The 27686-nt window shown below is 37.8% G+C and overlaps 1 protein-coding gene and 1 pseudogene across 15 annotated transcripts in view; one reads left to right on the top strand and one right to left on the bottom strand.

Moving 5' to 3' along the window:
- The window catches only part of NF1 (neurofibromin 1), a 249817-nt gene that overhangs the window by 189185 nt on the left and 32946 nt on the right, over nucleotides 1-27686 (bottom strand). For all 15 annotated transcript variants that reach the window (XM_045488002.1, XM_045488009.1, XM_045488003.1 and 12 more), the window contains exons 2-4: nucleotides 6922-7065; nucleotides 5144-5227; nucleotides 1431-1621 (exon numbers count right to left, since the gene is read on the bottom strand). In XM_045488002.1, the coding sequence (XP_045343958.1) occupies nucleotides 1431-1621; nucleotides 5144-5227; nucleotides 6922-7065 (419 nt within the window). The remainder of the gene's footprint in view (nucleotides 1-1430; nucleotides 1622-5143; nucleotides 5228-6921; nucleotides 7066-27686) is intronic.
- Nucleotides 12309-12893, top strand: LOC123603296 (annotated as a pseudogene).

Raw genomic sequence — 27686 nt, 5'->3', positions numbered from 1 at the left:
TGTCTTTTACAATTTCACACCACCTATTCCTTAGGCGTCAGTTACCTTGCTACTTCATCTAGTTTAATATTACTCAGAATATAAAATGTTATCACTCAAAAAATTTCATGAAGACAATTTTCTATTGTATAAACATTACCTAATATTACCAATCTTATTACACCGTCGAACAAAATTTTAATTTTCTTTGCACCAGTTCTGAAGAGGGACTGAAGAATATTATTGCCTAGCATCATGACTATAAAAATGTTGTATTTATTAAAAAGATGGCAAGATTTTGAAGTTAGCCAAGTCCTCAAAACACTACAGCACAAATTTTCTAATTATGATGTATGTTCTCATTCACACCTGTTGGAAAACAACGGAAGAATGACCAAAGCTGACTAATGGAAGCCTGCTGTTCACACAACACAGACAAGTCAAAGGATAAAAGATGTACCAGTAAACAAAGAATAAACAAACATAATTAAGGACCCATTTGACTGTACTTGTATACGATAGGCAAACCATTTGTAAGAAAGCAAGTTCCAGAATTACCTGCTACCATCAGTTATAATTCTATTCCATAGAGCACCATCTATACACCAATTTCTTCCCATCTATAGCATATCACATAGTGATTTTTATCAGTAAAAGCTTAAATAATATTTATCATATAAACTTGAAGCACAACAGTAAAAATATGGTTAAAATGGAAGTTTAGAGTAGCAGTCTAATATAGCAAACCTAATAGACTCTGAGCAGTCTGACTTAAAAATTTTGGGTCCTCTGTGGTTTGACATACCGCCTTGATAAATTCTTTGGGTATTAGTTGCTTATCTGTAAACTGGGGGAAGTATCACCTACATTTCAGAGATACTATGAGAATAAAACAGCACATTTGTTGTAAATACTAAAAAAAAAAAAAAAAAAAAAAAAAAAAGGAGCTTTTACAATTCATACACTTAGAACACAGTCCACTTTCTGGAGAAGTCTACTTTGCAAATTACTTACTTCCTTGTGCTTCCATATTGCTAGGTTTTGTTTTCATTTGGTAACTTAGAATCTTGTGATAAAGAACAGAGCTGGGAGGTCATTGGAATTCTGACTACTCTTATCAGTTATTCTATCTGATTAGCTAATTCCATTTAAAGGAATAAAATGTTAGAAAGGCCAACCAAAACCTCATACCTAGTGTTAAAAACAAAAACCTAATTATGGGTGATGTATCATCCTAAAATTTGGACTTTCAACCTCCTAACAGTACTCACAATTGTACACATCAATATCACAATGTTGCACAATAAAACTTTCAAAGAAATCAATGCATAAAATTTATACAAAAGCCCAAGTCAAATTCATTTCTGTCAACTTTTTGTTTTTATGCAGACAAAAGAAAACTTCTAAAATTTTATTACTTGCAACAGTCCTATGTAGATTTACACACTAACCTGGTAGAGATGCGACTAAACACTGCATTGAAGTTGTTGCAGCTGAGAGAAAATAAAACCCCAGATGCAGAATTCCGAAGTTCAGCTGCATGTTGGTTTCCTTCACGACAGGTGTGAAGAAAATGGCAGATTTCTGGCAGCAACTGTTTGACCAGCATCGTTTCATCTAATCTCATTGTGTCCTTTGGTTGCTAAAATAGAAATAATCACATAATTCTGTAACTTTCTTAAATTTACATGTAAAGATTCTCTGCTATGAAAATTTTCAAGCATACATTAGACTTGAAATACAATAGCGGACAATGATATATTCATACGGTAGTTCAATACAATAATACATCCATCACCTAGATTCAACAATTGTTAATATTTCATCGTGTTTGCTGTATCCACCTATAGTTAGTCTAATAAAGAGAATGGTTCCATCTTTGACCTCTGAGTCACAATAAAGGCTCCCATCCATCCTCCCCAGCATCATCCCCCACACCACCACCACCACTAGTCCTGTTTGTTCCCTGTTCACCAATTCCCTACATAATAAGCCTTCCCACTCCTGGGAATCCCAAGTTTATTGTGAGTTCTAAAAAAAACTTTATTCATATTCATTTTTGAGTGCATTGTGTCATCTGTCTCAAATCCAAATACATTCCTGGATGGGCAATCACACTTGCCTTTTAGAGGACTGCCTAAAACACATAGATATGTACTTATTACAAATAATTTTATTTTGGTTCAGCCATTTCAAAGTAAGTTACAAACATTATAACACTTCGTCCATAGGTACCTTAGCATCTCTCAAAAATAAGGACATTCTCCAATATAACTTCAATACAATCACATCAAAGAACAAAAATACAAAAACAAAAACAAAAAACAATTCCCCTTGTATCAGTTAATACCCAATCTATATTCAAATTTCCCCAACTGCCCCCAAAATGTCTTTCATAGCTTCTTTTTAATTTAGTCAGGACCCAAAAAAGGTTCAGATGATTGCAGCATGATTCCTTTACTCTCTTTATTCTAAAACAATCTCTCCCCACCACACACTCCTTATACATCATTTTTACTTTCCATAACATTGATTTAAGAAAATGGGCCTTACAAAATGTTCCATATTGTTGATTCGATTATTTCTTAGTAGTGTGCCTTGTCTTTCTAGTTACTGTATTTTCTGTAGCTGGGACCTAAATCTAATAGTCTGATTAGATTCAGATTAAACATTCAGGTAATTCAGTAAAGTACATATTGTATCAAATCAGGAGCACATAATGCCAGGTGGTCCCAATATTAATGACACACCAAGCTTGATAATTTTCGTGTTAACACCAAGACCTCTACTTTATAAAGGAAATGTCTATAATTAACAAAATAACCAATAGAGAAGCTATCCTGAAGATATACTGTTCCATATCGCCTAACAGCTAATATTCATGTAAGAATGACAATTTTGATATACCAAGCATGATGACCAAGAGCAAAATTTTGGACAACTGTGTGCTATGCTTGATTCTGTAATTGTAATCCAAGTGTTTTCAGATGTAAATACACTGAAAAATATGGACAGCAAATAAAGAGACACCATAAAACCCTGCAAAATTCAAGTGACGATGCCTATATCTTATAGGCCAATCAAACGAGAAATGTTGAAACTCCAATTAATAAATAAGTAATAATTACAGAAGTATGCAATCTTTTGAATAATGGTCATAAGTGTAGGAACAAAGATTCCTCAAATTCTACAAAATTTTACTCATATGATTTTCGTAAATATTTGATCATTTTCATTCAGTTATTTCAACTACTTATATGATAAACATGCACTTGTAGGCTGTTCTTCTTAAACTACCTCAACTTACTTCAATCTAAAAATGAAAATCAACAACTATAAAATTATTGAAGGCAATTCTGAAAAATGCAACTGTTCAATGATATGAATAGCATTGTTTTTTAACTGTAAATTCAATGAAAAAATTTATACATTTTCAATAGAACAGAGCAAAGTAACATATATTTTATGTATTATATAAGTTATACCATGCCCATTTATTAGAGTTTCAGTTAGGCTATCTCCAAAGAGCCAATAGCAGTAATCATTCTCCAAAATATATTGACCATTACCTCTCAGTTATAAATGTTAACAGAGAAGAGCTATGGGACCTCCATTCAAACACAGATATGGCTCATATACTGGTATTCACAATCAAAGCAACGAGACAAATACAGAGAACTGATTCAGGGTAAGTTTAAACTGTCCATCTTCACAATTACATCATCCTATTTAACAGTGCTTCTGCTCTTTCACTCCATTTGACAAATGAACCACAGCACACCACAAATTAATAGAAAGCACCAAGCTAAAAAGAGAACTAGCTTACCCTCAATTTAAGTAGAAAACTTATTAACACTGTCTGACAATTTTGGAATACGGTCAAGGGCCAACAAAAGTTTAAAACATTATGCTGAGGTTTGGTGGCCTATAGTGTTAAACATGTCTCTTTTCTCAGGATGTACAGTGGAATGAATGTAATTATTTTTCCAACTCCATACTCTACCCCTTCCTCCAACACTGCTGACCATTCCCTCTCTTCTCAACCACACAATCAGTCCTCACCTCCAAGTCCCTCCCAACAAGGTTTACCACAGAAAACTGTAGCATGTAGAATACAGAAGCAATTCTGAATAAAGGCAAAAGACGTGCCAAAGAAGAGAGAATATAATAATTTAAACTCTAATATTTAGTGAACAGACATTTATTTTTTTTTTTTAATTTTTTTTTTTTAATTTTTTTTTTTTCAACGTTTATTTATTTTTGGGACAGAGAGAGACAGAGCATGAACGGGGGAGGGGCAGAGAAAGAGGGAGACACAGAATCGGAAACAGGCTCCAGGCTCTGAGCCATCAGCCCAGAGCCTGACGCGGGGCTCGAACTCCCGGACCGCGAGATCGTGACCTGGCTGAAGTCGGACGCTTAACCGACTGCGCCACCCAGGCGCCCCTGAACAGACATTTAAAATGAAGGTAGCTCCTACCATGTTCCGGTAAGAATTAAGGCTGCTAAGTACAGAATCACCTTGCTTTATACAATGAAAATATTCTTGACAAATTCTAATTAAGTCATGGTTGAAACATAATGAGGTAACTATTCAAAAGAAACCGAAGAAAGAACTGTTTTGTACTCAACTACTCCTCCCCATATCTATTTTGTATGTTCATATGTACATATAAAAAGTGTTCTTCAGGTAGGATCTATCAGCAATAGTTATAATTTTTTAAAGTCTCCTTTTATATAGATTTGAAAAGTAAAACCCTAAAATCAGATAAAATACTAAAACGGGGAAAGAGACAAGATTACTCCTGGTCTTCCTGTCACATTTTTTCACAGCTAACCAATGCTACAGGCCTAACAATATCTGGAGAAATTAAGTAAGTCAAATGGTGGCTTTTTTCATAAACTCTTCTAAAAAACCTGAAACAGATATGTGGCTCAAGCTTAACACTTTTATAAATAAACTTAGTATCTATTTACAAAAGATAAGAAAATAAGTTTCTCTTGAAAACTTGTCTGCACTCTGTTAACTTTGTTAACAAAATTCGTATTCATATGTCTTAGGCAAAAAAAATCCATAGGACTTTTCTTGTCCATATACATTTTGGTACATCAGATCATTCTCAAAACTGAATTCACAAAATCTGCCTATTTTAGATTTACTTACCCCAGCAAGACATTTTTCCAGTGTATCCAATATAATCAACTGAGAGAGATACAAATTTTTTTCAGCAGCTTCTCCAAATATTCTCTAAAAGAAAAGATATTCACAACACTAAAAGTTGGCTATTATTCCCTACTACAAATCAGCACATATCTGAAAAGGGACGAAGGATTAAGAAAAAAAAAAAATTATGTTTTCCATTTTACCTCCCAGATTAGACTGTATTTAAATCTATTATTTCTATTTTATCTTAATGCTGAAAGTATATTCCCAGGCAAATGAAAATGCTGGCATTTATTACAGTCTGTCATTAGTGTTGTAACAGTAAAAGAAAATAACTTTTGCTTATACTTTAAAAATACATAGGATTTAGAAATACATATAGATCTGAACCAGAATCTTGAATTGAACATTTAACTTCGATGCCACAAGATAATCAAAGCCTAAATTCTTACAGGAACAAAATCCTATAATACCAATTACAGTGAATTTTAGGCATTCACTATCCTTAAATTTAATACTATGCTATTTACCAACAAGAAACTATGGTTTCCAAAAGTCAGTTTATTCAGTAAGCACTAAATGAATGCCAATAACACAATACTGCTTTTGTTTTTGTTTTTGAAAAGAAGGTTCCAAATATTCAAATATTTTCATCTAACTGGGAACACAGCCACGTATTTATATAAGGAACATCCTATCACCATGCCCCACACACTACAACAGAAGAGATCCACAAAATCTTAAATGTGTTTCTGTAATTCACTTTATGTGTTCCTAAGAGGTTCTGCTTTCTTCAGAAAATCTTAATTTTTTCTATAAAGAAAAAATTTCTTTGTATGGCAAATGACTGCTCACACCTCCAGTTTATCAGTTTTCTAAGTTTAGGGCATTGTCTAACCAAGTTTTTAAAAAGAAAACACACCAAAGATGATGTGACTATAAAAATAGGACTGAGTCTCACAATCTACAACCAGAAGTCAGTCTCAATGCTCAATACAAACAATATAAATTGTGGTTATAAGTGCTAAAGACAGGAAAAGCAGTTTAGAATTAATCAAGAAACACCCAGATTGGTTGTTTTGCACTGAGTATGAAGGAGGTTTTAGACAGGAATTGACAGAAAAGACAGATCACCTGCGAGATATAGGAGAAATATATACTGGAATAACTTGTAGCCTAGGGAATGTAAATCGATTTTATAAAACAGGAAAAAAGGCAACTGGGAGCTTGTGACAGTGGAATTACTTGATGACATGACTACTTGAGGAAAACCATTTCAACAATGGGATCTTGAACTACTATAGAATTTGTCACAGGTTACAGGAGGAAGGAAATAAAACAATATCTTCATAAAAGCAATCTCACATTTTATCACTACAAGGTCATATTTATCATCTACTTAGGACTAGGGCAACCTGATAAGTAAATATTCAAAGAAGAAACTAAAAAAAATATTTTAAAAGATTACTCCATGATCAATTCATATACGACCTACAGTCTATATGAAATCTTAATTTCCCCCCCCACCAAAAAAAAAAAAAAAAAAATAGAAAAGAAGATAGGGTCACAAATAAGAGAAGGATCTAAGAGAAAGAATCAAAAACTAAAATGAAAGTTAAAAGGTTACCTGTGCTCACCCACAAAATACAATGGTGAATGTTTATATCCGGAGTCCACAGAAAAGGACTTTCCATACTTCAAAATATGCTGCTCCAAATCTTTAAATCAAAAACAAACCAAAACAAATTCCCCCACAAAACAATAGCCCAAATACTCACCATATTGTTAACATTCTTTAAGATAGTGGTGAGGCCGCTGATAACCAAAGAAAACTTGTATTTGGAAATATTAATAAGACATTCCTTGTTGTGTTCAGTACTGACTTTGGTATGCGTGTTCTGCTGTCCTGTTTTTATTGGAAGCTAAGGGAAAAAGAAAATGTTAGCTTACACGTGGAAAGGACTAAAAAGAACTATTTCTCACTGAAAATCATGAGGTTTGAGGAAAATTCTTATCAGTCACGGTTACCTACATTTGTATCTCAAACTCCAATTTTCAATACAGATTAGCATTTGTAGCAAATCTACAACTCTCTTGAAATTTCAATTTTTGTAGCTTTCCGTCTGGAAATTGTAAATCTCTACCTACAAAATTAAAACTTTCCCCAGCATTACATAAGAGAGATGATGACTCACAGAAGTAGAGCTATTTCCTTGTAGCTAAAAATTATTTCAGAGAATGCATACAATCCTTTCCCTTAAACACTGAACTCTTAAAACAACAACAGACCAAGAAAATCTATGCCCCAGACCTCTAATCAATTAATGGGAAACAAGTGCAGACTGTTCAGAAATGAGAACTGGAGAACCAGGAATAAACACAGTAAGACAAACTCAGGTAAGATGATCACCCTCAAGTACACAGTTGAGGGAGTAACAGAACAACAAACAGTTAAGTCTCATGGAAAAAATCTCTCTTAAGGTCGCCACATTTACATTTATCTGAGAATGAGTTAAGTCACGTTGACAAGAAGTTCATCTCTACTCCGTTCAAAAGTAGCATTTTCTGGGCACCAGGGTGGCTCAGTCGGTTAAGCACTCAACTTCAGCTCGGGTCATGATCTGGCAGTTCGTGAGTTCAACCTTCATGTCAGGCTCTGTGCTGACAGCTCAGAGCCTGGAGCCTGCCTCCGATTCTATGTCTCCCTCTCTCTCTACCCCTCCCCCGCCCCACTCAAGCCCTCTCAAAAATACACATCAAAAAAAATAAAGTATCAAACAAAAGTAGCATTTTCCATTGAAAGTATCATGAATATATTTACTGTTTAAATACTAGATCCTGGGGGCGCCTGGGTGGCGCAGTCGGTTAAGCGTCCGACTTCAGCCAGGTCACGATCTCGCGGTCCGTGAGTTCGAGCCCCGCGTCAGGCTCTGGGCTGATGGCTCAGAGCGTGGAGCCTGTTTCCAATTCTGTGTCTCCCTCTCTCTCTGCCCCTCCCCCGTTCGTGCTCTGTCTCTCTCTGTCCCAAAAATAAATAAATGTTGAAAAAAATAAATAAATAAAATAAATAAATAAATAAATACTAGATCCTGCTAACGCTAAGAGAACACCGGTGAGGTTCCTCTGTGAGAAAACAAACCTGCGTCCAGCATTCTCATTTTTAAAATGGTGCAACTAAAGGTGGAAAGAGACCCAATGACATGCGCAAGTCTGCCTAGTCAGTAACAAGTGACTGACTTGATAATAAATACTAAATAAAAGAGAGGAAGCCTTTTTAGGGTTAGAAGGGGCAGAACAGGAGCTACAGAATTACATAATGTTAATTTTAAAGGTTGGTGGGGGGCAGCGTGCTGAATCTGAAAGGGGGCTTTTAGAAGAAGGCAGTGGCTGCAATGTAACTTGTAAATCTCCCCAACTCCCTCTGTAATGGTTAATTTTATACCTTAACTTGACTGGCTCATAGGATGTACAGATATCTGGCTAAACGTCATTTCTGGGTGTGTTTCTGAGGGTGCTTCCAGATGAAATTAGCATTTGAATAGGTGAACTCCATAAAGCAGGGGACAAGGTACCCACAAACCCCCCAAAACAAGCAAATAGCAACAAACCACTTAGAGCTACAAAACTGGTGTGGTATTAGTATCTCTGCAAAAGAAAGCTGAACGTATAATGGGTCCAACAAGAGGAAAATACCAAAATTCTATTCCATCCTCAATGAAAAGTACAACAGGCCAACTTAAGAACATTAACTGACAAAAAAAAAAAAAAAAGAAGAACATTAGCTGAAACACACGGGGCTTTCTGCATATTGCAATTTGCACATGAGTGCAAAAGGTCTACACTAATGCCTGAAGAGAACAGAGCACACTTTAAGCCACCACTGTCTAACAGAACTTTCTGTGGTGAGATTATACTATATCGACAATGCTCAATACAGTAGCTATAGCCACATGTGACTACTGAGCACATGTTACATGGCTAATGCACATGAGGAATCAAATGTTTACTTCTATTTACTTAAATTTAACTTTAATTAGCCACTGGACACCACTGGGCAGCACACTTCTAAACTAACCAGCTGAAGAAGCACCCCCTTTTAGGGTGAAGCCCACACTGAGAAGAAATTGCTGAGATTCACTCCAATAGGGACAACGGGGGCAAAGGAAAAAGGGCCACATAAAGGTGGACAGCTAAGGGACAGCTAAAAGGAAGACAGCTAAGGAGCTCAAAAAGGATGAGATGATGTATTTCATTTCATGAAAGTAACAGAAGAGCTCTAGAGCCACGAAGATAAAAAGCTCTCCTGGCTCACAGCTCCCTCTCACCAATTCAGGAAAAGTAAGTTCACATAGAAAGAATGTGGTCAAATCACATGTGAAGTCACTATGAGAAAAAATAAGAGACAGAATAACGTTGCACTAGAGAATGAAAGCGTGCCAGAAAGTCACGTTCTAAGGTACCTCTGTTGAGGCAAATAGGAGCCATCAGAGATTTGGGTTGACAATGAGGTCTGAAGTGACAAAACCGAAGACATGAGGGGGCCTCAAATGCATAAGTGGTGGAAAAGGGTTAAAAGGTAAGCCAAAAACTTCTGAAAAGCAAAGCAGAATTTTGAAGTCTCACAGCCTCAGGAAGACAAAAAATTAGACTTCAGAACCTGCTAGTGGAGGGGACCCAGTAAATATACCCAGCTTTCAACCATAAGCTTTGGAGGGTTACATCCTACATAAACAGGCAAACTGCAGCAACTGGAACTCTTTTTTTTTTTTTTAAGTTTATTTATGTATTTAAGTAATCTCTACACCCAACATGGGGCTTGAACCCACAACCTTGAGATCAAAAGTAGCATTCTCTACCAACTGAGCCGGCCAGGCATCCCAGCAACTGGAATTCTTATGCATTACTAGTAGGAGTGTAAATCAATCATTGTTTTGAAAAACGTCTGGCATTATCTACTGAAACAGAACATATACACATTTAACAATTTCACTAGGTATATACCTATACCTTAGGTGTATTTGTATATATGTTCACCGAAAGATATGTACAAATGTTTAAAGCAGCCCTTTCATAAACTGAAAACACTCCAAGTGTCTATCAATAGCAGAAATGGTTTTTTCAAAAGCAGTATATTCAAAGAAAAACTGTATAGCAATAAAAATAAATGATTTACAACCGTAAGCTTAATCTCACAAATATACGAATGAAAAGAAGTCAGAACAAAATGTCACTTACTGTGTGACTTTGTTACACAAATTTCAACGACATGCTAAATTCAAGTCAGGATAGTAGAGAGAGACCCTTGGAAAGAACAGGTAATGACTAGAAAGAAATGCAGAGGAAAGAAGGACCTATTGATTGCCAGCACTATACAAGTTCCACTGATGTGTTCACACTGTCAACATTTATTAAGCTGTATATTTACATACATTTGTACATCCTTCTATATGTGTAAGTCAACATAAAGTCTGTTAAGTATATGTTATTTATATCCATGAGTTCATAATGATACTAAAAAAACTAAAACAAATTCTGGAACAAACGAAACCCAAATCTAGGAGAAGCAAGGTAATGATATAATCATTTTTAGTGAAGACAGAGGAATTGTAGCAGACGCTGACGTGCTGCCCAGCTCCCCTTCAGGGAAGGACTTGTTGCCTTAACTGCTAGCAGTGCTCAGTCAGTCCTTCGGGGACTGCCTCAGCTGCAAAGAATGGTCCTACCTAAGGGAAACCCTTCCTGGGCAGCCCACATCCAACGACCAACTGACAGGGCAATATAAAGGCCTAAGCACCTCAGCCCAATTCTGGGCAACTCAGAAGAACCAATTCTAGCATCAGAGCTCCCGAAAGGAGATGAACAAAGCTACCACCAGACCTACACTGCACCATGAATTCTGCATCTGCCCAATCCTCCCTCCTCCCAGGTGTTGATCCCAAAGGAAGATCTTAATGAACATCCTACACTAGGCTTCCAGGGCAGCTGGCTGCAGGTGCTCAGATGGGATTTTAAAGCTGGCAGTGAAGGAAAAATCGTAACTACAAAAGCAATGAAACTATAAGAGTATTACTAAACCCTTTGCTCACTGGAAGAAAAAATAAAAAAGATAACAAAAAGCTGATTAACTGCCAATTAGAAGCTAGGCATATAAGCCAAAAGGTCTCTCCAGAAGCATATAAAGATGGTCTCCTTTCTTACAGCAGGAGGACAGAGAAACCTAAGGACCAGAACCAACAGTTAATTATCAGAGTTGCTGGGCTTCAAAGAAGGTTAAATTCCCTACAGGACACATCTGCTATGCCGAGACCAGAGTCCTGAGGGTTAAGAATAAGACTCTGACAAGTGAATGCAAACAAGTGAACTATGCTCCCCAAAAATCTCGTATTTCCAGGTTCCCCTGAACCCCCCAGTCTACAATACTAGCCCATCACTGCTTACTAAGAGGAGGCACTCCACAAACTCGTTTGAAGACAATTCAAAGGCTTCTTCCCTATAAGACAACAGATGTTCCCCTCAGGATTTGCCACCATCTACTCTGCTGGCCAAAGGGGGTATGAGGAAATTTTCTGAGTGATGAAACTTCTTATATCTTGACCATGGTGATGGTTACATGAATACGTGCCATTTAAATGTCAAAACACAGAATTAAGCTGGTATAAATTCAAATGAGAGTGTTGTAACATTAGGATGTTAAATGTAATCCCCATGGTAACCACAAAGAAAATAGCTGTAGAATACACAAAAAGGAAATGAGAGAGGAATTTAAACATTTCACTACAAAAAATAAACACAAATGAAAACAGTAATGCAGAAAATGAGAGACAAAAAAAGCCATAGGGCATAAGGAAACCAATAGCACAATGATAGCAGTAAATCCCTTCTTATCAGTAATTATTTTAAGTGTAAATGGATTAAACTCTCCAATCTAAAGAGATTGTCAGAAAAAATTAAAAAATAATTTAAAAAATTAAAAAAAAATAAAAGCACATGACCCAACTACATGCTGCCTATGGGAGACTCGAGAGCTAAGGACACAAACACGTTGAAAGTGAAAGGATGGAAAAAGATATTCCATGCAAATGGTAACCAAAGAGAATACTCTGGTTTCTCTTCGGATCGTATAAATCTTTCAGTTTTTACAAAGAGAGTGGGGGTAGCTATACAAATTATCAGACAAACAGACTTTCAATCAAAACAAGTTATGGAGGACCTTCCCCTCTCTTCTTCAGCACTGCCTGTGAAGGTGGCAGCCATCTCCTATATGGCATCATGTTCACCCTCAAACCTCTAGTCAAGTCCAAGATCATTAAAAAGAGGACCAAGAACTTCATCTGGCACCAGGCATAACAATATGTCAAAATTAACCATAACTGGTGGAAACCAGGCATTGACAATAGGGTGTAGAGAAGATTCAAGAACCAGATCTTGATGCCCAACTTTGGTTATAGGAGCAAAAAGAAAACAAAGTACATGCTGCCCAGTGGCTTCCAAAAGTTCCTAGTTCACAACATCAAGGAGCTTGAAGTGCTGCTGATGTGCAACAGATCTTACTGTACACAGATTGCTCACAGTGTCTCCTCCAAGAACTGCAAGGCCAAAAGAGCAGCCCAGCTGACCATCAGAGTCACCAATCCCAATGCCAGGCTGAGTAGCAAAGAAAATGAATAGACAGCTTATGTGCATGTAGTATTTGTGTTAACAAAATCATCAAACTATAAAAAAAATTATGAGACAAAGGACACTGTATATTAATAAAAGGTTCAGGGGCGCCTGGGTGGCGCAGTCGGTTGAGCGTCCGACTTCAGCCAGGTCACGATCTCGCGGTCCGTGAGTTCGAGCCCCGCGTTGGGCTCTGGGCTGATGGCTCAGAGCCTGGAGCCTGTTTCCGATTCTGCGTCTCCCTCTCTCTGACCCTCCCCCGTTCATGCTCTGTCTCTCTCTGTCCCAAAAATAAATAAACGTTGAAAAAAAATTTAAAAAAAAATAAAAATAAAAAAATAAAAGGTTCAGTACAGCAAGGAGATATAATAATTATAAACATTTACCCACCTAATGACAGACCATCAGAATATAAGAAGCAAAAAATGACAGAATTAAAGAGAAAATTAGTTCTACACTAATAGTTGGAGACTTCAATACACCACTCAAAATAACGGAGAAACCAACCAGACAGAAGAAAACAGACGACTTAAACAACACAATAAGCCAACTAGACCCAACATACATACACAGAACATTCTACCAAACAATGGAATATGCATTCTTCTCAAGTACATATGGGACATTTTCCAGGATGACCACGTGTAGACCAAAAAATTACATCTCAATAGATTTTATTTTTTATTTAAAAAAAAAAAACACTTTTTTTAATGTTTATTTTTGAGAGAGAAAAAGAGCACAAGCAGGGGAGGGGCAGAGACAGAGGGAGACACAGAATCCAAAGCAGGGTCCAGGCTCTGAGGTGTCAGCACAGACTCGGGGCTCGAACTCACAAACCATGAGATCATAACCTGAGCTGGAGTCGGATGCCTGACCGACTGAGTCACCCAAGCAACTCGACATCTCCATAGATTTTTAGAGGATAGATATCATACAACATATCTTCTCCGACCACAGTGGAATGCAGTTGGAAATCAACAACTGGAAAATTCACAAAATTTCACAAAATTGTGAAAATTAAATATACTTTTTTAAAAAGTTTCAGTATAATTAACTAACATACAGTATTATTTTAGTTTCAGGTGTACCATATAGTGATTCAACAGTTGTATACATTATTCCATGCTCATCATCATAAGTGTACTCTTAATCCTCTTCACCTATTTCACCCATTCCCCCTACACACCTTCCCTCTGGCAACCATTAGTTTGTTCTCTGTATTTAAGAGTCTGTTCTTTGGTTTGTCTCTTTTTCTTTCTTCATGTGTTTTGTTTCTTAAATTTCATACATGAGTGAAATCAGATGGTATTTGTCTTTCTCTGACTGACTCATTTCACTCAGCATTATATACCCTCCAGATCCATCCATGTTATTGCAAATGGCAAGATTTCATTCATTTTTTTTGAAAGAATTTTTTTTTATTTTTATTTTTTTGAGAGAGAGTACATGGGAGAGAAGCAGAGAGAGAATCCCAAGCAGGCCCCGCGCTGTCAGCACAAAGCCCGACACAGGGCTTGATCCCACAAACAGTGAGATCATGACTTGAGCCAAGACCAAGAGTTGGACACTTAACCAATCGAGCTGCCCCAGGTGCCCTGATTTCATTCATTTCTAAGGCTCAGTATATTCCACTGTGTGTGTATTTGTGTGTGTATGCCACTTCTTTATCCATTCAGCTATCAATGGACACTTGGGTTGCTTCCATATCTTGGCTTTTATAAATAATGCTGAAAAAAACATACGATGCATGTTTTTTGAATTAGTGTTTTCTTTCTGAATTAGTGTTTTTGTTTTCTTTGGGTAAATACCCAGGGGTGGAATTACTGGATCACATGGTAACTCTATTTTTAACTTTTTGAGGAACCTCCACACTGTTTTCCACAGTGGCTGTGCCAGTTTGCATTTCCACCAACAGTGCACGAGGGTTCCTTTCGCTCATCCACACAAACACTTGTTTCTTGTGTTGCTGATTTTAGCCATTCTGACAGGGGTGAGGCGATATCTCATTGTGGCTTTAATTTGCATCTCCCTAATGGTGAGTAATGTTGAGCACCCCTTCATGTGTCTGTTGGCCATCTGTATGTCTTCTTTGCAGAAGTGTCCATTCATGTCTTCTCTCCATTTTTAATTGGATTATTTTAAACAATACACTTTTAAGCAACCAACGTTTCAAGAAATCACAGGACAAATTAGAAAATACTGACATATGAAAGTGTAAATAAACGTGCCAAAACTTGCAGGATGCAGTGACAGTAGTGCTAATGGGGAAATTTATAGCTATAAACATTTATGTTAAAAAACAAGAATATTCCAAATCAAAAGCCTAACTTAACCTAAGGAATTAGAAAAAGAAGAACAAATGAAATACAAATCTGGAAGAAAAAGGTAATAATAAATAGGAGAGCAGAGATAAACAAAGTAAGAATAACAAAAGCAGGGAAAATAAATGAAACCAAAAGTTGGTCCTTTGAAAGTATCAACAAAATTGACAAACTTTTGGCTAAATGGCCTAAGAAAAAAGGAAAAAGACTCAAATTATTAAAATCAGAAATAAAAGTGGGTACATTATTACTAGTACTACAGACCTAAAAAAAGATGTTAGAGTGTGATAAACTGTATGCCAAAAAATTTTTGAATAAACCTAAATGAAATGAATAAATCCTTAGAAACACAAAACCTACCAGGGCTAAATCACAAAGAAATAGAAAATCTGAATAGACCTATAACTAGTGAGAAGATTAAATCAGCAATCAAAATTCTCTCAACAAAGCTGTGGACCTGATCGTTTTACTAGTAAATTCTACCAAATATTTAATCAGGAACTAATACTAATCCATCTTAAACTTTTCCAAAAAATTGAAGAGAATACTTCCTAACTTCTTCTATAAGGCCAGCATAACCCTGACACCAAAGCCAAAGACACAAGAATGTCACAGACTGATATCCCTCATAAATACTGATGCAAAAATCTGCAACAATTATTTAAAAACTCTGCAGCATATTAAAAGAATTATACACAAGACTAAATGGGATTTATTACTGGAATGTGAGAATGGTTCAACATATGAAAGTCTATGTAATATCTACATCAATAAAAGGAAGGGAAAAGACCACATGTTCATCTCAATTGCAGAAAAAGCATGTGATAAAATTCAACACCCTCTCATGATAAAAACACTCAACAAAGAGAAGGAATAGAAGGAAACTACCTCAGCATAATAAAATCCATATATGAAAAACTCAGAGGAAACATAGTACTCAATGGGGACTGAAAGCTTTTTTTCCTAAAAACAGGAACAAGGGGCGCCTGGGTGGCGCAGTCGGTTAAGCGTCCGACTTCAGTCAGGTCACGATCTCGCAGTCCAGGAGTTCGAGCCCCGCGTCGGGCTCTGGGCTGATGGCTCAGAGCCTGGAGCCTGTTTCCGATTCTGTGTCTCCCTCTCTCTCTGCCCCTCCCCCGTTCATGCTCTGTCTCTCTCTGTCCCAAAAATAAATAAAAACGTTGAAAAAAAAAAATTTAAAAAAAAAAAAAAAAACAGGAACAAGGCAGGTGCCCATTCTCACCACTTGTATTCAACTTAGTACTGAAGTTCTAGCCAGAGCAGTTAGGCAAGAAAAAGAAATAAAAGGCATTCAAATTGGAAAGTCAGCTGTTCTCAGATGACATGATCCTATATGTTAAAACCTCTAAAGATTCCACTACAAAAATCTGTGAGAATGGATAAAGGAATTCATCAAAGTAGCAGGGTAAAAAGTTAACACACAAAAATCAGTTGCATTTTAGACAGTAGCAATGAACAATCTAAAAAGGAAAGCAGCAAACAATGCCACTTATGACAGAATCAGAAAGAATAAAACACTTGGGAATTAATCTAACCAAGGCAGTGAAACTTGTATACTGAAAACTACAAAACACTGCTGAAAGAAATTAAAAACGGTATAAATAGAAATACATCCTATGTTCATGGATTCAAAGACAATATTCTTAAAATGTCAATACTACCCCAAAGTGATCTACGGATTCAATGAGTCCCTATCAAAACCCAATGCCATATTTGGAGAAATAAAAGAACCCATCCTAAAATTCATATGGAATTTCAAAGGACTATGAATAGCTGAAAGAATCTTGAAAAAGGTAACTCTTAATTTCTGCTCAAGTCATGATCTCACAGTTGGTGAGTTTGAGCCCCGCCTAGGGGAGTGCGGAGCCTGCTTGGAATTCTCTCTCTCTCCCTCTCTCTCTCCCTGCCCTTCCCCCACTCTCTGTCTCTCAAAATAAATAAATAAACTTAAAAAAAAAAAGACACACATACAGACCAATGGAACTGGTCTATTCTGTTCCACTGATCTGTACGTCTGTCTTAATTCCCTCACATACATGGTCAATAAATTTTTGGCAAAGGTGTCAAGACCATTCAATGTAGAAAGGACAGTCTTTTCAACAAATGGCACTGAGAAAACTGGGTATCCACATGCAGTGGAATGAAGTTGGACCACTACCTAACACCATATACAAAAACTAACTCAAGGGGTGCCTGCCTGGGTGGCTCAGTCAGTCGACCATAAAACTCTGGGTTTCGGCTCAGGTCATGATCATAGGGCTTGGGAGCTCGCTTGGGATTCTCTCTCTCTCCCTCTGCCCCTCCCTAACTTGCACATGCTCTTGCTCTCTCTAAAATAAAAAAATTAAAATATATCTACCTATATCTGTACATACAGATATAGATAGATATAGATACAGATATAGATATATCCACAGAGTAAAAAGGCAAGCCACAGAATGGGAGACAGTATTTGCAAATCATATATCTGAGGAGATTAATACCCAGAATAGAGAGAGAACTCCTAAAACTAAACAACAACAACAACAACAACAACAACAAAAATTTAAAAATGGGCACAGGACTTGAATAGACATTTCTCAAAGATACATTAATGTCCAATAAGCACATGAAAAGATGTTCAATATCACTAAACATTAGGAAAATGCAAATGGAAAACTACAAGAAGATACCAAGTCACATCCATTTGTATGGCTATTACCAAAAAACCCAGAAAACCAAGAAGTGTTGGTGAGGATGTGGAGAAACGGAACCCTTGTGTGCTGTTGGTTAAGCACGTAAAATGGGACAGCCAATGCTATGAAAATACCTTTAAAACATTTAAAATATAATTACCACATGATCCAGCAATTCCACTTCTGGGCATATATCCAAAAAGAAAATCGAAAGCAGGGTTCAAAGGGATATTTGCACACTCATGTTCATAGCAGCATTATTCAGAGTAACTAAAACACAGAAGCAACCCAAGTGTCCATCGATGGATAAAGGGATAAGAAAATTTGGTATATACATACAATGGAACATTATTCAGCCTTTTAAAAAAGGGAGAGGGTATTCTGCAGTATGCCACAACATGGATACACCTTGAGGACGTTATATAAATATATAAATAAGCCAATCACAAAGAGACAAAATACTGTCTGATGCCACTTATATGAATTACTTAGTGTACTCAAAAGCAAAAGAAAGCACAATGGTGATTGCCGGAAGATGGAGAAAGGGGAGAATGGGTTATCATTTAACAGGTACAGAGTTTCAGTTGTACCAGATGAAAAGAGTTGTGGGGATGGATGGAGTAATGGTTGTGCAGCAATGTGAATGTATTTAATACCACTGAACTGTATACTTAAAAATGGTTAAGATGGTAAACTTTATGTGTATTTTACCACAACAAAAAAACTCAGACTGCACTCTGAAAAGGGTGAATGTTACCATATGTAAACTATACATTAATTTCTTAAAATCTGAGATCAAAGAATTCTAACAAAATACTTATTGAACATGTACTCTGTGCCAGGTAGCAATGTAGCGCTGTGAACACAAAGATGAATAAATGTATCCTTCAGGTACCAATAATTCCGAAAATCTCCTCTAATCGCTCTTCTCTTCTCTCTGAACAAAGTTAGTCGTCCTTGGGCAATCTCTGCATTCACGGGCTATCCTGCCGATGACTACCACAATGACTGCTGATGACTAAAACAGCCCCAGACTGTACACACCCTGTACAATCCTCTCCCTTGACAGAGAGAAGCACTTTCAAATACAACGTGATATCCCTTACATGATTATTACATTTTGTGGCAAAAGGGACTTTGCAGATGCAATTAGGATCCCTCATCAGTTGACTTTGAGGTAATCAAAAGGGAAATTATCTCAGCTGAGCTTGTCCTAACCGGGCGAGCCATGAACGAGATCTGAAGCAGCAAAAATGCTTTCTGTTGTCCTTGAAGAAGCAAACTACCACACTGTGGGAACGGTCACATGGCAAGGAATAACAAGCAGCCTCTAGGGGCTGAGAGCCTCAGTCCTACAACTGTAAGGACCTAAATTCTACCAACAACCAGTGAGCCTGGAAGAGGACCTCATGCCTCAGATGAGATGGCAGCGCTGACAGGCGACACCCTGATTTCAGCTTGGTGAGAACCTGAGCAGAGAACTCAGTTAACCACTGCCCAGATTCCTGACCCACAGAAACCGTGACATAATAATTTTGCGTTGTTTCAAGCCACTATGCTTGTAATAGTCTTCTTACAGAAGATAGAAAATTAACACCAAATCTGCATCTTCAAATGTGTTATCCAAATGCCTATTTGGTAACTCCACACGGGTATCTTGTAGGCACTTCAAACTCAGTGTTTCTAAAATTTATCATCTTCCTATCATGTCTTCTATCTTAAGAATAGCACCACAATACACCCAGTTTCTCCTATCTGAGATCTGACATTCATCTTTGACACTCCTTTTATTCTCTTCCTTCCATCCCCCCTTTAGTCAGATTGGTAAAAATGAAAATACCTGGGCATGCACAACTCAGTTCTACCCTTCTTTACATGGGAACAGGCTTGCTACAACTGTAAGTATTTTCTTCTATGTCAGTCAACATGGAGTTGATCAGGAACCTAGCCCTGCACAGGGGAGTGACCAACCCTGCCTTGGACTGGGTGTTGTAAGTCAGCCCAATTCTAAGATTTAGTTACTAGGCCCACTTAGGTCTCCAACTTCATAATGATGGAGGGGTGGGGGGGGGAGGGGGGGCGGAATACACACACACACACGTATATGCATGTATATGTATATATATACACACACACACACATATATACATGTACATAGACACAAATATATAAATATATTTATATGTTTATGTATTCTTTTCATCAATATATACTTCTAGATGATAAATTTACTTTTAATATTTATATATTTCACATATATTTTGGCCTCCATCTTTACTCTCTTATTTCTCAACTTGTTCAGAAGCAAGGCAGGGAGCTAAAAAGTATATTCAGGCCCCCAAGCTCCCCAAAACAGCACTAAAATCTGTGTAGAGGAAAAAGTCAGACTAGGGGGTAGTAAGGGACCAAGATGTTAGCAGATAAAGTGGTCAGGGAAAGCTCTCTGGAGATGTGACTTTGAGCAGAGATGTGGCTGATGTAAGAATGGGAAGACCCAGCAAAGCTCTGAAGAAGAACATTCAAAGCAGCAGAGGCAGGTAAAATGGATCTGATGTTGGTATAAGCATGACACATTCAAAGCCTAGCAAAGAGCCCATTGTGGCTCAACCAAAGGGAGTAAAAGATGAAAACGTAGGGGATGAGGTCAGAGAGAGAAGCAGGGATGATTCGGATGATGAAAAGCCTGATGGGCCATTTTAAGAGCTTTGAATTTTAGTGTGATAATGTGGCATATTATATTTTCCAAATATGGTCACAATATCTCTCACCCCACATGCAGTAAGATCTTGCCACTCCCACATCAAAAAGTGGAGTCTATTTTTCCATTTCCTTGCATCTAGGCAGGTCTCATAACTGTTCTGACCAATAAAATATGGCAGAAAGGACACTGTCCCAGTTCCAGGCAGAGCCCTTAACTGGCCTGACAGTTTTTCTTTCCCGCCTCCTGGAAAGCAGCTGCCATGTAAAAAGTACTTACTCTGAGACCACCATGCTGGGAGAGGCCCAGGCCACACGGAGAAATTCTGACGAATGAAATGCCACATGGAGATAGAAACCAGGTACTGGGGTGCCACACATGTGACTGAAGAGGTCATCCTGGAAGGGATGCTCCAGCACTGGCCACCCCAGACAACAAACGCCACGTGGAACAGAGCTGAACCAGTCATGAGTTCCTGACTAGCAAAAGTGTGAGCACAATAAACAGACCGTTTTAAGCTACAAAGCTTTGGAGCAGCTTGTTACGCAGCAATAGATAACAAAAAGAGGGGGAAGAAGATACTGAAGGGATGTAAACAAGGGAGTAACGCGATCTGATTTATGTTTTTTGAAGAGTGAGAAGATGTTATAATAGATTTGGAATTGGGGTAAGCTGATTCTGAAGTTCATTTGAAGTAATACATTTGTGAGAATACCACAGAAAGTTTTGAAAAACAAGAACAAGAGAAGACCCACATTGCCAGGTCACTTAAACATTCTATTAAGCTCTTGTAATAATAAAACCAGGGGCACCTGGGTAGCTCAGTCAGTAAGCATCTTGACCTCAGCTCAGCTCATGATCTCACAGATATGAAATCAAGCCCCAGGTTGGGCTCCTGCTGGGCGTGGAGCCTGCCTAAGATTCTCTCCCGGCCAGCCTCTCTCTTCCCCTCCCAAGCTCAAATGCACTGTCTCGGGGGGAGGAATGATAGTAATAATAAAACCAGTACATTATGAAAATAAACTCACTAGGGGCGCCTGGGTGGTTCAGTCGATTAAGCATCTGACCTCGGCTCAGATCAAGATTAGGTCATGATCCACAGTTTGTGAGTCTGAGCCCCACATCTGGCTCTCTGCTGTCAGTGCAAAGCCTGCTTCGGATCCTCTTTCTCCCTCCCTCTCTGCCTCTCCTTTCCTTGCATGTGCGCATGCATGCAAAGGCTCTCTCACTCTCTAAAATAAACATTAAAAATAAAAGACTAAAAAGAAAGAGCAAACTCACTATACTGAAAAAAAGGCAAAAAAAAAAAAAAAAACCCAGAAACATAACTAATCACAGCCATAGAACAGCCACTAGTATGTACACAGAAATTTCACTTGATAAAGATAATATTTCAGGGGCGCCTGGGTGGCTCAGTCGGTTGAACATCTGACTTCAGCTCAGATCATGGTCACACAGTTCTTGGGTTCGAGCCCCGCGTCGGGCTCTGTGCTAACAAACAGCTCAGAGCCTGCAGCCTGCTTCAGATTCTGTGTGTGTGTCTCTCTCTCCCTCCCCTGCTCATGCTCTGCCTCTGTCTCTCAAAAATAAATAAATGTTAAAAATAAATTTTTTTTTAGAGATAATATTTCAAGTCAGTGGTGAAAGAATGGATCCATCAATAAACCATTACCAGATCAAGGAGCTATACATCTGCAAAAAATAACTCATACCAAATTTCAAAGTATGTGTGTGCTTGTGTGTGTGTGTAAACGTATGATGAAGAACCTATGGTAAAGAAAACAAAGTCATAAAACATTAAAACTATTAGGAAAAATACTGAAGAATAATTGCATAATACTGGTGTAGAGTAGATTTTTCTAAACAAGACAAAACCCAGAAGCCATAAAAAAAAATACTGATACATTTGCCTACATAAAAATGCTTACATTTTGCATTTAAAAAAAAAAAAGACACTAATGACAAAGAAAAATGCAAGTAACCAACAGGAAGTAAAAGAATGTACAACAACTAGAGGCCAAAAGGTTTACATAACTAATGTATAAGATTATATTCTATGTTAATAAGACTATTCAATGGAGAAACTGTTGAAATATGAAGTCATTTACAGAAGATGAGTGGTCAATAAATATATGAAAATACATTCGTTTCACTAATAATTTTTAAAGTTTGAAATAAAATTAGACCATTTGGGGAGTGGGGGGGGGGGCTCTCTACATTTTTCCAAAATAAAGCTAAGTACCATTAGAATACATATGAAGAAAATGACTATCCCTGGGGTGGGTTAAACAAAAACAAACAAAAATTTGAACACCATAATAAAAAAAAAAAAAAGATAAGGTAATTATATTTAGAGGTAAAAATGAGATGATTTTTTTCCCTTTCTTTCACTTTTATTAGTTTCTCTTATTTTCAATTGGCATGTATTACTTTCCCAATTGGGAAAAAAGGAAGTTAAACTATTTTTTTCAACATTTCATGCTACCTTAAATAAACCTTTGGATATTATGGCAGAAATGGAAAGGGTCTAAACTCCATGAAGAAAACTAATCATCTTTTAATAATGATCTGTATTAACAAACTGTAAGCAACTTAAGATACAAGATTTCAACAAATAAGAGGATTTAGCAAGAGAAGGCAAAACATGAAGCAAAGCACTGTGAACAATGGATAATCTGTTTCTAGCTACACTCAGAAAATTCTTCAAAAGGTCACAGGCTAAAATTTTTGCCTCTGTGTACATTTAAACCAGTTTCTAAAAGGCCTCTCAGACCATGATGGAATTGGGGTGACGTTAAAATTCACTTAATATAAATTTTCATCAATTAAATGAGAGAAAAAGCAAAGAAAAATATATCACACTGGGCAAAGAAGCAACTAGAAAAAAATATATTAGGTAAAAAAGACCCAAAGGCTCTGGATACCAACTAACAAACATCAATCAGGAAAATGTATAAATATTTATTCTGGTTATACTGACATATTTCCCAAAGTAGACACAACACCAGTGGTATGTAATATGAGTTTATATGGCACCTAATTAACTTTAAAAATGTTAAGTTTCACATTCATCTTAACACGTGACTTAAAATTATTATTATATCAAACCCATGATTACAAAGATATCATTCCTTTGACAAGACTAAGTGATAAAGGGAAGCCAACTTAAAGTCGTGAAGCAAGGTAAATGACATAGTTTATGGCTAAAATGACAGTACATGAAGGACAGAAGTGAGGGAAACACTGTGGTAACATTTTGAAATGCAAAACCAAGCTCATAAAACAGATGACTAAAGAGTCAACTGTTGTTGTTTTTAATATGGATGCTATAAAGACATTCAGGGGCAAGGAGATTAGCATGGAGCCAAACCAGTTTTCCCAAAAGGTGAATTCCAACATCATCCTCCCCTAAACACTTCTTGCTTTTAGTTTCTTTCCTTCCTACTATTCTGAACTTACGGATTACCCAAGTTTTTCCATACACAGAAGTCCCTGATTCACAAATAAAGAGCCTCTTTATACCAGTAGCTCCAACAACTAATGAAGCTCCAAAAAGCAGATTCCCAAAGGCCCTTTCCAGATTCTCCAGATATCTACCACCACAGCAGGGCAAGATTTATTTCTGTCAAACATAAACTTGGATCACATTGTTCCAATAAAAAATGCTGGCTCTTCATTTTCCCCTCCTCTCTCTTCCCTTCAGTACACTAATTCAGTGCAAAAGCCATGAGGAGGGGCAGAGCAAAGTAAGCACCTACGTGTGTTGGGGCATTGGGGTGGGAGGGGATGCAGGAATCAGAGTAGGCGGAGTAAGGCGCCCGTGTGGAGGAAATGTAGCATGAGCAGAGTGAAGAGGCTGTACAGATGTGGAAGGCAGCCCAGTAAAGGGTGCCAGGGCATGCCTCAGGTAAAGAAAGACTCCCATACACAGGGCAGCCAGGCACAGGATACTAGAATACAAGCAAAGTGAGAAGGATATGTATACAGGAGAGCAGGCCATATAGGGTGTCAGGGTCAAAATGGGATACGGAGGGTGCCCATAATGAGGATAGCCCAGAACTGGGTGTCAAAGCCTGAGTGAGACAAAGAGACGAGAGAGTGGGGCCCGGCAGTGGATGTTGGGCTGCACTGGGCTTCTTCATGATGGGAAGGGGGATATTCTATCACAGAGTCTGAGCAGAGCGAGGAGGATATCCACACTGGGAAGCAGCACAGGGCAGGAAATATGAGCCTGTGCAAGGTAGGAAGGGCATCCACACAGGGTAGGGGTGGTATTTCAGGATAACAAGGGGTGTTGCAGCTCAAGCAGAATGAGGAGAGTGTCTACTGTGCTCGAGAGCAAGTGGTAGTGGTGAATGGCAGTGATGGGATATCAGTTACATAAAAGGGGACTGATCAAATAGTAAACATATTAAGAACAATGAGAGCCAGGTTTCCTGCTGTCAAAAAGTTTACAAAGAAAAAAAGGGAAAAAAGTTTAAAGAACCCTCTGGTGTTAAACTAAATTAGTGGTGTGTGAACAGTTTTCAATATAGACACAAACAGAAATAATTATTGATAGAAGTATACACACATACAGAGAGATGGACAAGAACACATTTATTCCCTTTCCCAGTTTACTCCATTGAGAAAACTTAGAAACAACGACAACTCAATAATAATGTGTGCACCTAGCCCTCAGATCTTGGTTTCTAAACACCATCTCCTTTAAAAAGAACCACAGCTCCTCAGAGAAATGGCTGATTCCAGCTCTGAAACACAAGGAAGGTTCTAAGAAGCCTGGAACATTCTGTTATGCCAGAAAGAAAGGAAATGCTCAAAGAATGATGAAGATATGTCAAAAGGACAGAGAGGCCAGACTGAAGGAATTCTCACTGGCCAAATATGGAACAATTTGAGCATGAAAACAAATAATGATAAAGCATACGCTCTCACATACGCTCTGTGAACCTCCTTGACTGCTCCTATACGGTTCTGAAAACAACTGTAATTAAATAACCAGATGACCTTAATATACATCCTCATGCAAAAAGGCAAGTTCCATGGGAGTAGAGAAGGAAACTTTCTTGTAACCTGTTTTATCCCTCAGGGTTAGAAGTTTTAAAAGGCAATTAATAAATGCTTGCTAAATAAAAGAATGAACTAGTATGTTACACTGACTTTTCCTATCTCCTTTAACAACCACCTTTTTTAATTTTTTTATTACTGTTTATTTTTGAGAGAGAGAAAGAGAGCATGAGCAGGGGAGAGGCAGAGAGAGAGAGAGAGAGAGAGAGAGAGAGAGGCAGAATCCAAAGCAGGCTGCAGGCTCCAAGATGTCAGCACAGAGCCTGATGTGGGGGCTTGAACCCACGAGCCGTTGAGTTCGGCTCCGACCCGAGCCGAAGTCGGACGCTTAACCGACTGAGCCACCCAGGTGCCCCAACAACCACCTCTTTATTACTTAATGCAGTGTGCCTCAAACTATGGCCCAAGAACTATAGGGAGGGTGCCCCTCCCTAGAGTTTAGTGATTTCAGAGGGAAAAAACCCAACCATTTCCTTTATCTATATTTTACAAACTTGAACCATAAAATAATATTTCCATAATAATCCTATTACTTCCTAATTGAGTGAAAATCCCCACACCATAAACCACCAATCTCTTCCCTCCCTCTAGCTCTCAGAAACCTGGAACCAGACATATATGGTAAGCAGGTAAGCAACTGGGCAGTGTTTTCCTGGAGAAACTGAATGCCCCAACAAAAGACCTGTATTTGGAGGGCCTCCAAAAATAAAGCTACTCACCACCAACTCAATCTACAGTAAAGCCCATGCTCATGAGTTTCCAATTCTCTCACATTTAAGAGTAAATATTTAAAGTGAGAAGAGACAGCCTAGATTTACTACATAAGGCCTGTTAACATGAAAGAAAGGAAACCAAGTAAACATACACAAATTAATTTTGAGAAAAAAGACAATGCAGGAAATAAGAAGAAACTTCCCATACACACAAAAAAAGTTCATTATTAACATCCTAAAAGACAGTAGGAACGATTTTAGAGGATGCTATTTTAGAAAGGAAGAGAGAGCAAATGAGAATAAAGAACGTTTAGAAAGTTAGATATGACTGTATCACAAGTCCCCAACACCACCCCCAGGTTCAGTGGTTTGCTAGAAAGACTCATGGGACTCAACATATAGTCACATTCACAGCTATGATTTATTAGAGCAAAAGGATAAAAAGCAAAATCAGCGAAAGGAAAAGGTGCAAAGTCAGAAGAAACTATACACAAGCTTCTAACAGTCTTCTTCCAGTGGAGTCAGATAGAACATCCTAAATTCCTCCAGCAAGAAGTTGTGACAGCACCTATGAAGTACTGTCTACCACGTAATTAATTAGAAACACAGTGATAGTGATCAGCATTTATACTGGGGGCACCCTCTGCCTGAAGCATACCTTTGTTCCAGACACCCAGATGGAAAGCAGGTATTCAGCATAAATCATGTTTGCACAGTTTGGGCACACAGAATGGCACAAGGAGTCATTCTAGTTGACGAATGGTGGAAACCATTCCAAACTCCAAGTTCCTAGATACCAGACAAAAGTCATCCTTGCAAAGAGACCTTTTTAAGAATAACATTCTCAGGCCTGCTGCATTAACCCTGCACAGATAGATAAAATAAAACACTAAAGAGTTGGAAGATAACGTTCAGACCCTCTCCAGGAAAAAGAACAAAAGAAAACACTATGAGAAGGAAAAGGCTTTAAAAATTACATGATCAATCAATTCCAACATGTGAAAAAAAGAGGAAGGAATAAAGAAATGAACATGGCAGGAAGAAATTACCAAAGAAATATAAGAAATCTCACCTTTTGGGAATGCAACCTGGTGCAGCCACTCTGGAAAACAGTATGGAGGTTCCTCAGAAAACTAAAAATAGAACTACCCTATGACTCAGCAATTGCACTACTAGGTATTTATCCAAGGGATACAGGTGTGCTGTTTCAAAGGGACACATGCACCCCCATGTTTATAGCAGCACTATCAACAATAGCCAAAGTATGGAAAGAGCCCAAATGTCCATCGATGGATGAATGGATAAAGAAGATATGGTATACAGGGATACAGGAGTACTGATGCATAGGGGCACTTGTACCCCAATGTTTATAGCAGCACTCTCAACAAT

Source organism: Leopardus geoffroyi, chromosome E1 (assembly GCF_018350155.1).
Source record: "Leopardus geoffroyi isolate Oge1 chromosome E1, O.geoffroyi_Oge1_pat1.0, whole genome shotgun sequence".
Taxonomy (NCBI): domain Eukaryota; kingdom Metazoa; phylum Chordata; class Mammalia; order Carnivora; family Felidae; genus Leopardus; species Leopardus geoffroyi.
This window is presented reverse-complemented; position numbering and strand designations above follow the sequence as displayed.